The sequence below is a fragment of the Aquarana catesbeiana genome, linkage group LG10 (genome assembly GCF_042186555.1).
Source record: "Aquarana catesbeiana isolate 2022-GZ linkage group LG10, ASM4218655v1, whole genome shotgun sequence".
Classification (NCBI taxonomy): domain Eukaryota; kingdom Metazoa; phylum Chordata; class Amphibia; order Anura; family Ranidae; genus Aquarana; species Aquarana catesbeiana.
The window spans coordinates 20,045,752-20,058,135 of record NC_133333.1 but is presented as its reverse complement, the minus strand read 5'-3'; the positions used below and the strand labels follow the sequence as shown (position 1 = coordinate 20,058,135).

Here is a 12,384-nt window from a genome sequence, read left to right as displayed (position 1 = left end):
TTGGATGATCTGAGCCGGGCGGATGTTGCAGCGTGAAGTGCGGGCGGCGAGAGAGTGGAGGAGGTGCCCCCCCCCGCACCTTTTTCTTCACATACCCATCGTATCTGGCTGGGATCTGGAGATCTATATGGGAGTCTGTCATGGCACTCATACATTCCAGGCATACAGGGAGAGTCCCAACGCTTGTTGATGACAACGTCTGGTATATTTTCTCAGTGTTTCAACCACAAACAAACTGTATAACCAAATCTAGCTTGCTGATGAATCTGAGGGACAATGGGACAATGAGGGACAATGCCCCACATTCCCATGGTGATGAGGAACTTTTGTGTCTTTCTATTTATCAAACAGGAACATTCTTGTTTCTTTCTGTTTCATAATTGATGGTGAAGAGAATTCCTTGTTTTTTTTTTTTTTCTTTTTAGTTCCTTATAGATTTATCAACATTTATTTACCTCACTAGGGACTTATCACCATGATAGGCAGTGAAAAGTCTTATCAGGGATTATCACCATATTTCCATAGTATTTTAAATGTACACCAAACTGTGTGAAACCATAATACTCATTGCTAAGGAAGAAACTTACTATTTGACTAACGATCAGCACAGATCTTGACACCTCCCTCCACTCCACCCTTGGTGTGGTACATAAAGAGGACTTGAGTAATGAGTCTGCACTGGATGAAGTTTTGGAACCTCGCATAATGGCAATGACTTTGGCAGGCCTGCTGGTGCTCTTTGCACTTATACCTTCAGGTGAGTAGTCCAATGATTGCAAACTTTTAATCATGTAACAATTATTAATTTTTCATTTTTTACTTAAAATGGTGATGTGTGATATAAACCATAATATACATGGCATCTATTTTAAATACTGTATATGCATGCTGTAAACATGTATTTACTGTAAATTTGCTCTTTTTAGTTCATTTTATTTCATGTCCTTTTATGCATTTTAAGATCACTTCCATTTGTTCAACATTGATGATAATGTATGTTTAGATATTATTACTTTATTTCTTCTTCTTTTTTTTTTTCTTTATTTATTTGTTTAAATAATTTTTAGCATAAAGCCCAATTTACATGAACTGATTTATATTCATTGGGTAGCTAATGTAAAATAATGACTGGGTATGTGGGGCGTGCTATTCAGTCCAGCCACTAAATGTAGTTGTTTCTCAAAAATGTTTTGAATTAAAACTAAGCTTCCTAATTTGAGCAAAAAAAAAGAAAAAAAAGAAAAACAAAAGAACAATTGAAACTGTTCTTGGTCATCAACTTATTTTAGACACATTAAAGAAAATGAATCCCGAAAATCTGCTTATTGGGTTGGCTGGACAAGAAACTATATACACCTCATACATATGGTGCTATTCTAATACACACGTACACACGAGCGGAATTTCTGTCGGAAAAATCTTGGATGGTTTTTCCAATGGAATTCCGCTCAAGCTTGGCTTGCATACACACAGTCACACAAAAGTTCTCTGAACTTTTGACCGTCAAGAACGCGGTGACGTACAACACTACGACGAGCCGAGAAAATGAAGTTCAATGCTTCCGAGCATGCGTCTAATTGCTTCCGAGCATGCGTGATTTTTTGCGCGTCGGAATTGCACACAGACGATCGCATTTTCGGATAGAAGTTTTTTCCAACCAAAAAATAGAGAACCTGCTCTCAATCTTTTGCTGGCTGTAATTCGGCCAGAAAAAGTCCGATGCAGCGTACACATGGTCGCATTTTCCAAAGAAAAACTTTCATCTGTCTTTTGCTGGCCGAATTTCCGATTGTGTGTACGCGGCATTAGAGTCCTATATTGCTAGAAAGCTCATAGCAGGAAAAAGGCTCTCTGCATTACCACCTACACATGCGGAATGGGTTACTACTATAAATGAGACACTCTTAAGGGAGCAACTAGCTTACAAAGATAGGGGCAACCTGACAATATTCGAACATATCTGGGATGCCTGGCTAGATGTTTTGGGGTTAGCGCCTTTACAATTGGTTCATAATAGAATTCTTGGTGGCATAACATCATCTACTTAACTGAGGAGATACTGACTGAGTATGAGATAACTGTAGCAAGGGTGGGTAAATATTGGCGTTCTCTCCCCAACCCTGTTTAAGGCAAGACATCTGAAATGGTAGTACCTTGATTGCACAGGTCAACTGTTTTGTTTTTTGTTCTTATGTTTATTTGTGCTTTTATTTTATTTACTCGTTTGAGTATATGTTTGAATACTGTAAATCACACCGCATTTCTAGTGGTGAGTGGCTCCCTTGCCCCGTTCCTATTGGGGCTCAGGGGAGCGGATTTGGGGTACAGGATACGCAGAGGACGCACAACCTAATGTTGTAACACAAAAAAAATAAACTCAGGTATCGTTTTATAATATATTCCATTATTTCACAATGATTGCTTTGTTATATACAGTGATAATGTAATTGCTTTAATGCCGGACGGCTACACAAATGAATTCGATTGTGTCTCCTCAACATTGTGTTTTGTATGTTAAAAAATGTTTTCTTATCATAATCCAAAAAAAAAAAAGAAAATGAATAGTGGTTATGTTAATATTTTATTTATTTATATATGACCAAGACTAAGTAATTTTAGTTGATAAAAATTTTTTCTTTGGAGTTGTATCCTTGGGGGATGGATAGGTGTGTTGAGAGCCCTGCCTTAGCAATCACCTGCTTCGTGGCTGTAAGGATGTGCGGCATAAGAATAAACTGAGATTTAGTCAGTCCCTCTAGTGCATTTTTTATGTTTAGATATTATTATCCTTTTTTGTTTTTGGCAATGTAGAGCAGTGGTTATCAACCTCAGTCTTCAAGTACCCCCAACGGGCCATGTTTTGGGAACTTTCCTTAGATAAAATAGCTCTTATCAATACCATGTCATTGATATTGATTTAAAGCAGCTGTGCAAAGTAACGTAAAACCTGAAAACATGGCCCGTTGGGGGTACTTGAGGACTGAGGTTGAGAACCACTGATGTAGAGTATACCATCTCTTGCACAGGAGTATTCCTGTGCCTGTGGCCAAAAACTCTTTTGGTAAAGCTACTTACTGCCTGAAAGGGAGAGCGTTTGGGGGATCACAGTACAGATTAAATATTATATTATTATTATACAGGATTTATAAAGTACAAACAGTTTGCGCAGCACTTTACAACATGGGGGCAGACAGTACAGTTACAATACAATTCAATACAAGAGGAATCAGAGAGCCCTGCTTCTTATGCCCCGTACACACGGTCGGACAATGTCCGATCGGAGCGTGTTGTCGGAAATTCCGACCGTGTGTGGGGTCCATCGGACATTTTCCATCGGATTTTCCGACACACAAAGTTGGAGAGCAGGAGACAAAATTTTCCGACAACAAAATCCGTTGTCGGAAATTCCGATCGTGTGTACACAAATCCGACGGACAAAGTGCCACGCATGCTCAGAATAAATAAAGAGATCAAAGCTATTGGCCACTGCCCTGTTTATAGTCCCGACGTACATTTTTTACGTCACCGCGTTTAGAACGATCGGATTTTCCGACAACTTTGTGTGACCGTGTGTATGCAAGACAAGTTTGAGCCAACATCCGTCGGAAAAAATCCTAGGATTTTGTTGTCGGAATGTCCGAACAAAGTCCGACCGTGTGTACGCCCTATTAGAGCTTACAATCTAGAAGGGAGGGTCAAGTGATACAAAAGGTAATAGCTGTGGGGGATGAGCTGATAGAGAAAGTAAAAGTACAGTTGTTAGGTGGGGGCCGGATAGGCTTCTCTGAGGAGGGGGGTTTTCAGGGATCGTCTAAAAGCAAACAAAGTAGGAGATAGTCGGACAGATTGGGGTAGGGAGTTCCACAGGATAGGAGAGGCTCAGGAAAAGTCCTGGAGGTGAGCATGGAAGGAGGCGACCAGGGAACTAGAGAGCAGGAGGTCTTGGGAGGAATGAATGGAATGAGTAGGTTGGTATTTTGAGACTAGGTTAGTGATGTAGCTGGGGGCCTGAGTTGTGGATGGCTTTGTAAGTTGTTGTTAGAATTTTGAATTTAATTAGTTTAGTTGGGTGAGTGAAAGCCATTGGAGGGATTGACAGAGAGGGGTAGCAGACACTGAGTGGTTGGTAAGGAGGATGAGCCTGGCAGCAGCATTCATGATTAGTAGCAGATTAAATGCATTAGCCAGTTATGGGCTTTGATGAGCAGCCACTTTTGGCAAATAGATGGGAGGCATAGGGGTTGATTTACTAAAACTGGAGAGAGCAAAATCTGGTGCAGCTGTGCATAGTAGCCAATCAGTTTCTAACTTCAGCTTGTTCAATAAAGCTTTGACAAAAAAACCTGGAAGCTGATTGGTTTTTATGTAGAGCTGCACCAGATTTCGCGCTCTCAAGTTTTAGTAAATCAACGCCATAGCGACAGGATGTGTGCCGACACCGTCATAATATATGAGTACAAAGGGAGAAAAATTGGCTGCACACCTTTGTCGATCCAACAAATTTTTGAAGAAGAACAATGTCTGTGTGAAACGCGTCACCCCTTTGTCCTCTGTGTCGTGGTCCTGGTGGCAGTCTTTATTGTACAACAAATTTGTTGGATCGACGAAGGTGTGCAGCCAATTTTTCTCCCTTTGTACTCATGCTCATGGATGCGAGCCGGGGCTAGCACCTGCCAATCGCAGGAAAGAGAGGCATAAGGGGGATCTGCCTATGTAAAGAAGGCGGATCCCCTTTCTGACAGGGGAGAAGAGAGAGATCAGCTGGTCATAGTGATCAGGAACAGCGATCTCCCTCTACTCCCAGTCAGTCCTTCCCCCTGACAGTTAGAAAGCACCTCCCTAGGGAACACCAGTGGCAGTGCCATTTATACAGTGATCAGTGCATTTTTATAGCACTGATCACTATATTGGTGTCACTGGTCACCAAAAAATGTCACTTATGCCACGTACACACGAGCGGACTTTACAGCAGACTTTGCCCGGCGGACGGGATTTCGTCGGACAATTCGATCGTGTGTGGGCTCCAGCGGACTTTGTTTTCTCAAAAGTTGGACGGACTTAGATTTGAAACATGTTTCAAATCTATCCAACGGACTCGAGTCCAGTGGAGAAGTCCGCTCGTCTGTATGCTAGTGCGACGGACAAAAAGCCACGCTAGGGCAGCTATTGGCTACTGGCTATGAACTTCCTTATTTTAGTCCGGTCGTACGTCATCACGTACGAATTCGACGGACTTTGGTGGATTGTGTGTAGGCAAGTCCGTTCATTCAGAAAGTCCGTCGTAAAGTCCGTCGAAAAGTCCGCCGGGCAAAGTCTGCCGTAAAGTCCGCTCGTGTGTACGCGGCATAAGTGTCAGATTTGTCAGATTTGTCCCCCGCAATGTCACAGTCCAGCAAAAAATCGCAGATCGCCGCCATTACTAGTAAAAACATAAAAGAAAAAGTCCCTAAATCTTTCCCCTATTTTGTAGACGCTATAACTTTTGCGCAAACCAATCAATATACGCTTATTGAAATTTTTTTACCAAGAATATGTAGCAGAATATATATTGGCTTAAACTGGTGCATACATTTTTTATTTTATTTTTTTTTGGGATATGTGTTATAGCAGAAAGTAAAAGGTATTGGTACTTGGTCCTTGTTATTGTGCAAGCAAAGAGTTCAGGAAAGTGATATATATCCAGGTATCTAAGACTCCAGGAGAACTTACTGTACAGACTTACAATTTCAGTATTCTGAATGAATATTATTTTCATTCTAATTTTGATATTCCATCGATATTTAAAAGGAATATCCCAAGGTTGTTTGGATAAAGGGGGAAAAAAAGGGCATTTGTCCTCTACCAACCAAAAAATGTGACTCAAATCAAACCTCATTTTGAAGACAGTGAATTTGTGGTTTTCCCGCTGTCCCCTATGTCACTACGGGATGCAGTATTAATGTAGGGGCTAGACTGAACCACTAAGTGCAGGAATTCAATACTCCTGGAATAGTTCATATTCAACAAAATCTTCAGCAGAAGTCTTCTCATTACTAGCAGTCCGTATAACTATACCTTTGATGTTCACAAATATTACAATCAGGGTTTGCTGTATTATACAATATACTGGACCTAATTTTGTCTACTTTTTTTTTTTTTTTTTTTTTTTTTTTTTTTAGGGTTTTCAATCTCCTGCTTTAAATGTATGACTAAGAATGGAACATCCTGCACAGGAAGCTCGGAGACCTGCCCTTCAGGATATAGTTGTGTCTCAGCAATGACTGTATCAACGCTAAGTATGGGAACTCTACTTATATTAAACCACAGCATTGCTTTACTTTTTCTCATGCCATTTATTTCTTCCTCTTACCTAATGTTTTTAAAGATAATACTGTATGTGCTGGAATTCCTGTGATGGTGAAATGCTGGATGATTGGTCAAAACTGTGAAAACTGCAGTTTAATGCTTCTAAATGTAAAATAGTGCACCTAGGCAAAAAAGAATCCCTGGAGTACAACATTGGGGGTTACAGTGTTGGCCAGAGCTACAGAGGAAAAAGATTTGGGAGTACTTATTTCAGATGATTACAAAATTAACAAAGAGTGTGACCAGGCAGTGGGAAAAGTGAATAGAATTCTAGAATGCATCACTAGAGGGATCACCAGCAGGAGGAAGGAGGTCTTGATCCCTCTATATAGATCTTTAGGTATCACTAGAGGGATCACCAGCAGGAGGAAGGAGGTGTTGATCCCTCTATATAGATCTTTAGGTATCACTAGAGGGGTCACCAGCAGGAGGAAGGAGGTTCTGATTCCTCTATATAGATCTTTATATGGCTCGAGGGGTCACCAGCAGGAGGAAGGAGGTCCTGATTTCTCTATATACGGTAGATCTTTATATCACTAGAGGGATCACCAGCAGTAGGAAGGAGCTCATGATTCCTCTATATAGATCTTTGGGTAGCAGTAGGAACAAGGTTCTGATTTCTCTATATAGATCTTTAGGTATCACTAGAGGGGTCACCAGCAGGAGGAAGGAGGTCCTGATTCCTCTATATAGATCTTTTGGTAGCAGTAGGAACAAGGTTCGGATTTCTCTATATAGATCTTTAGGTATCACTAGAGGGGTCACCAGCAGGAGGAAGGAGGTCCTGATTCCCCTATATAGATCTTTAGCTAGACCACATTCAGAATACTGTGTCCAGTTCTGGAGACCTCACTTACAAAAAGATACTCATAAGATAGAATATGTCCAGCGATGGTTAACATAACAGAATAGTGAAATAGTCCATATCAGGAGAGACTACAGGAACGCAATATGTACAGTCTGGAGGAAAGAATGGAAAGGGGAGACATGGTTGAAAACATCAAGGGGTTGAATAAGGTTCAGGAGGGCAGTATTTTGAATGTGAAGTCAAAATTGAAAACATGGGGACATGACCTCCAACTTAGGCTCGGTTCACAAATGAGAGAGGGGTAGAGAAGGAAGCGCCACATGAGTGTAGTATTAACAAATGATGTTTAATGACACCAGGTAAAAACACACTTACAGGATAAAAACATATAAAAGGCTCATCTGTATAGGTATGTGGTCCTCTGTGTTCCCTCTGATCCTGTGGTGGTGACGCTGCAGGGATGCTGGGCTGCAGAAGGTGGATTACCAGCCGGGAGCTCCTTCTGTGGCCATCAGGAAGAGACTAGGGGCCGGCGTGGAGCACACGTGGAGCGTGCATGACGTCACAGGTTGTCCGTCTGCTTCCGGGATCGTCCAGGGAGGAGGGCTAGCAGGGAGGTTGAGAGAAGGCTACGCGCTCGGAGCCACTGCTCCTTCAATAGGCGCATCCGTCGTACAGCAGGGGTTCAGTGCGTGCTGGTTCACAGTTTCAGGTCCGAATTCTGCCCGAATTTTGGGCTGCATTTGGACCTGAAACGGACCAAAAAAAACACATATTTTTCCTGCAAGATGCACCGGACTTGCTGCAGAGATACGTGAACCGGCTCCATAGAGGGCCAGTCACATTCTTCTTCTATGCGAATTGGAGGCGGCGAAATCTGCATCCAATTCGCAATGGTGTGAACCCAGCCTAACTGGAGGAAAGTTAAAAACGGATCTTAGAAAGTATTATTTTACTGGAAGAGTTGCTGATGTAGCAGAGGTAGTGAATTAGTCAACAGTAAGTGGATTAAAGCTTGGGACAAACATAGATCTATATTAAGACAAAAAAAGTTAAAAAACCCCTGCTAAAAAAACAAAAAAATGTATAAATTTAATTCAATTAATAAAAGGCAGACTTGATAGAACACTTGGTATTTTTTCTGCCGTCACCTTTCCACGTTTATATGTGCGGTAGTAAGCCACCATTTTTTTGTTTTTTTCTAAACCTGCAAGGCAAAGTTATAAAGTGCTATATAACTAGCACATTATATAGCACTTTACCTTTAACTTACCTTTAAATGAAGCCCTCCAGCAGCCCGCATGCACACAGGAGCCGCTTTTTATGGCACAGGACTCGGGTATGCCGTTCCTTGAAAGTGAATGCAACAGTGACGTCACCGGCTGCATCTAAAGTAAATATCTCCTAAACGGTGAAGGCTTACCTATAGGTAGAAATCGTACAAGGGAGTGGACATGCAGAATGTAAAAATTTGTTTAGTTTCAGGGAGGTTGGTTATGTTGCTAATTTCGTTTTTGTTGAGGCTCTTTACTGAGATCGGTGTAGCGGTGTGTCAGACTGACACGCCGCACCACCGAACGCCGCGCTGCATGCATGCGGGCTTCCCCACTGACAGCTGAAATGTAAACAAAACCATGCTGGAAGTAGAAAACTCTGAAAAAAATAGCGTGGTGTCCCGCCAATCCTTCAGGTCTGGTATGGATTTTAAGGAGAACCTATTGGGGCCCCCTAAAATCCATACCAGACCCTTATCTGAGCATGCAGTCCGGCAGGCAAGGAAAGGGGGGGCGAGGGTCCCATGTTGATGGGGACAAGGGCTTCTTCCCCACAACCCTGGGCTATGGATGTGGGGGCCTGTGGGCAGGGCTTTTCGGAATCTGGAAGCCCTCTTTAACAAGGGGGCCCCAAGATCCCACCCCCCCCCCATATGAATGAGTATGGGTACCCCTACCCATTCATCAAAAAAGTGTAAAAAGTGAATAAAGGCAGTACACAAGTTTTTGACAATGCCTTTATAAAAAAAATAAAAAACAATGTCCCCCGATGTAGATCCAGCTCATGCCACCCACTGCACTGCCGAAAAAGAAATAAAAAACCTTCTGGCCATGTTGAACATTCCCCGCTGAATGCCTGCTCCTCTATCTGACATTTCTTAATCAGATAAGAGGCGGAGCCACCCGATGACATCAGCGAGTGACCCCATCCCCTTGTGACCTCACCGTCTGGGGCATGCTGGGTTGATGATGTCACAAGGGGTCAGAGTCATCCGCTGACGTCATTGGGTGATTTCCGACCCTTAGTTATTTAAGAAATGTCAGACAGAGGAGTAGACAGTAAGTGGGGAGCATTCGATGAGGCTGGAGATTTTTTTTTCCGGGTCTGGCGGTGGCGGCAGGTGGCATGATTGACGATGGACCTGCATCGTGGGACATTGATTTTTATTTTTTGATAAAGGGATTGTCAAAAACTCGTGTACTGTCTCTTTTCAAGTTTTTACACTTTTTTGGGTGAATGGGTAGGGGTACTATGTACCCCATACTTATTCTTAAAGGGGGCTTCCAGATTCTGATAAACCCCCCTGCCCGCAGACCCCCACAACCACAGCCCAGGGTTGTGGGGAAGAGGCCCTTGTCTCCATCAACATGGGTCATGGTGCTTTAGGGTGGGGGGAGCAGCTCGCTCATTTCCCCTTTTCTTGCCTGTCGAGCTGCATGCTTGGATAAGGGTCTAGTATGGATTTGGGGGGGGGGCTCCACGCTGTTTTTTTTATTGTGGTGTGGGCCTGGTATGGTTGGAGGGGGACACCCCACGCCTTTTCTTTTTTTTTTTTTTTTTTTTTCTATTGCCGGCATTGTTTTGTTTACATTTCAACTGTCAGTGGGAAAGCCTGTTGACAGTTGATGAGTCATCGGTTGTTTTCAACCGATCCAAATTCAAATCTTTCCGAAAATTTGGAACTTGTTAGAAAAAAGGAATAAACGAAACATATGTTAACGAAGTTTGTTACTATTTCATTTGGAGATTCGGATACGAAAGAATTTCAGAATACCCAGAAATTTGTTTGAATTTGTATCCGGACCAAATCGAATTGCACATACAAGGGAGTTTACTCCCACTTTGACATATTTTAGACATGCTAAATACTACTCCAGCAGACACAGAGCTGTCTCTCAAGTGAAATTCTGTAGCAGCATTTCTCATCCCTAGCCTAGTGATGGCGAACCTTGGCACCCTAGATGTTTTGGAACTAGATTTCCCATGATGCTCAACTACACTGTAAAGTGCATGAGCATCATGGGAAATGTAGTTCCAAAACTTCTGGGGTGCCAAGGTTCGCCATCACTGTGGCCTAGAGGAACCCTTGAAATAATTTTCAGGTTTTGGGAAACCCATTATAAAAACAATTTATCAGGAATCAGTAGGAAAAGGGGCCCTTACATTGGTGATCAAAGGGAAGAATGCCCCCCTTACAGATAGCTAAAAATATTGTTTGCATCATGCCACTGACTCGTCAAGTGGCACTGATCACACAACTATTCAGGGACTATCAAATAGCAGGCCAGTTAGACCCTTTTCACACTGAGGCGGTTTTCAGGCGTTTTAGCGCTAGAAATAGCGCCTGTAAAGCACCTGAAAACCGCCTCCCATTCATTTCAGTGTGACTTTTCACACTGGGGCGGTGCACTTGCAGGACATTAGGAAAAGTCCTGCAAGCAGCATCTTTGGGGCTGTTTGAAATGAATGACCAGCGCTTCCGAAGCATCTGAAAAGCGCTTTGGAAGCGCTGCAACACTGGCGCTTTTAACTCCACGGGTCATCATGGCAGCTTCCATTTCCTCCCTCCTCCTCGGTGGCCAATCGGGAGTCTTCTCTTTTCGGCCAATCCAAAAACGGGTCTCATACCTGCTTCTGTTTGGTCGGATTGAGGATCAGTGTTTCAACAGCGAATCTTGATTCACTGTTGTAACACACCTGGGTGGGATCGGAGCGCATTCTCTGCACACTATTTTGAAGCCTATTAGAGCCTCTGGATCTAATAAGGTGCTTAAAAAAAATGTAATTCATGCGCCTGGTGCCCTGAAAGGGGCCGGATGCATGAATAGGGGGTGGCCGCGGCGGCCATGGATGGATTCATGCTATGAATTGGATTGTATACAGGGGGTGGCATGGAGAGAGGGGGGTTGCACCCGGGCTCCTCTAATGGAAGAGCCGCCACTGTATTAGCTATGTGGCTATGGACATTTCTTTCTAAAATGCATACAGTACATGCTGCCTGGCTAACATTTATAAACTATTTGTATGCAGCTTCACCCGGAGACACTGGGATTTCAGTTTTTGTGCGAGGATGCGTCCCCAATAACCAATGCAACATAACTGGAAGCATAACATTTACAGGCGGCAATGTCAAGTCCGCAACTTTGTGCTGTGACACCGACAACTGTGCGACTGCCGTACCCACTTGTAAGTACATTTGTAGATGCCCTTTCTCATAGAAGTCAAATTATTCATGTTTGTTGAAGTGGTTGTAAACCCCCACATACTGTATGCCCAGTGAGGTGACTGGTCTCCACCATAATCTGTACCTGTTTATCTGCATTCTTCTCTTCCCTACATCCATTCAAAGTGCTGAATTTATAAAGCTTGTCTGAGCTGTTAGAAAAAAAGGTGTCGGAAAGCTGAAATGACACACTGCGGAGCTCAGTGAGAGCTGATTGGAGGGAAAGGGACACACCCCCTTCACACAGGAACAGAGCTAAAGCTGCCAATCGGCTTGAGGTCCCTCCCCTGTCACCTTTTTTCTCTTATGGGGCATACACACGGTCAGACTTTTTGACCGGACTGGTCTGACGGACGCCGACGGACCAAATCCGGTGAACAATCCGATCATGTGTGGGCTTCACTGAACTTTTCCAGTCGCAAATCTGACGGACTTTAGATTTGGAACATACTTCAAATCTCTACGTTGTAACTCCGCCTGACCCAGAAATCCGCTCGTCTGTATGCTAGTCCGACGGACAAAAAACAACACTAGGGCAGCTATTGACTACTGGCTTTAAACTTCCTTATTTTAGTCACGTACATAATCACGTAGGAATCTATCAGGACTTTGGTGTGATCGTGTGTAGGCAAGTCTGGTTATTAGAAAGTCCGTTGAAAGTCCGCCAAAAGTCTGTCGAACGTCTGTCGGACAGGCTGTCGGACTTTTGTAGCTGAAAAGTCTGACCGTGTGT

The 12,384-nt window shown here is 43.1% G+C and overlaps 1 protein-coding gene across 1 annotated transcript in view; it reads left to right on the top strand.

Moving 5' to 3' along the window:
• Positions 1-705: 705 nt before the first annotated feature.
• Positions 706-12,384, top strand: part of LOC141111494 (phospholipase A2 inhibitor and Ly6/PLAUR domain-containing protein-like) — a 28,134-nt gene continuing 16,455 nt past the window's right edge. Inside the window, exons 1-3 of the mRNA XM_073603786.1 lie at positions 706-757; positions 6,159-6,275; positions 11,459-11,614. Coding sequence (XP_073459887.1) covers positions 706-757; positions 6,159-6,275; positions 11,459-11,614 — 325 coding nt within the window. The remainder of the gene's footprint in view (positions 758-6,158; positions 6,276-11,458; positions 11,615-12,384) is intronic.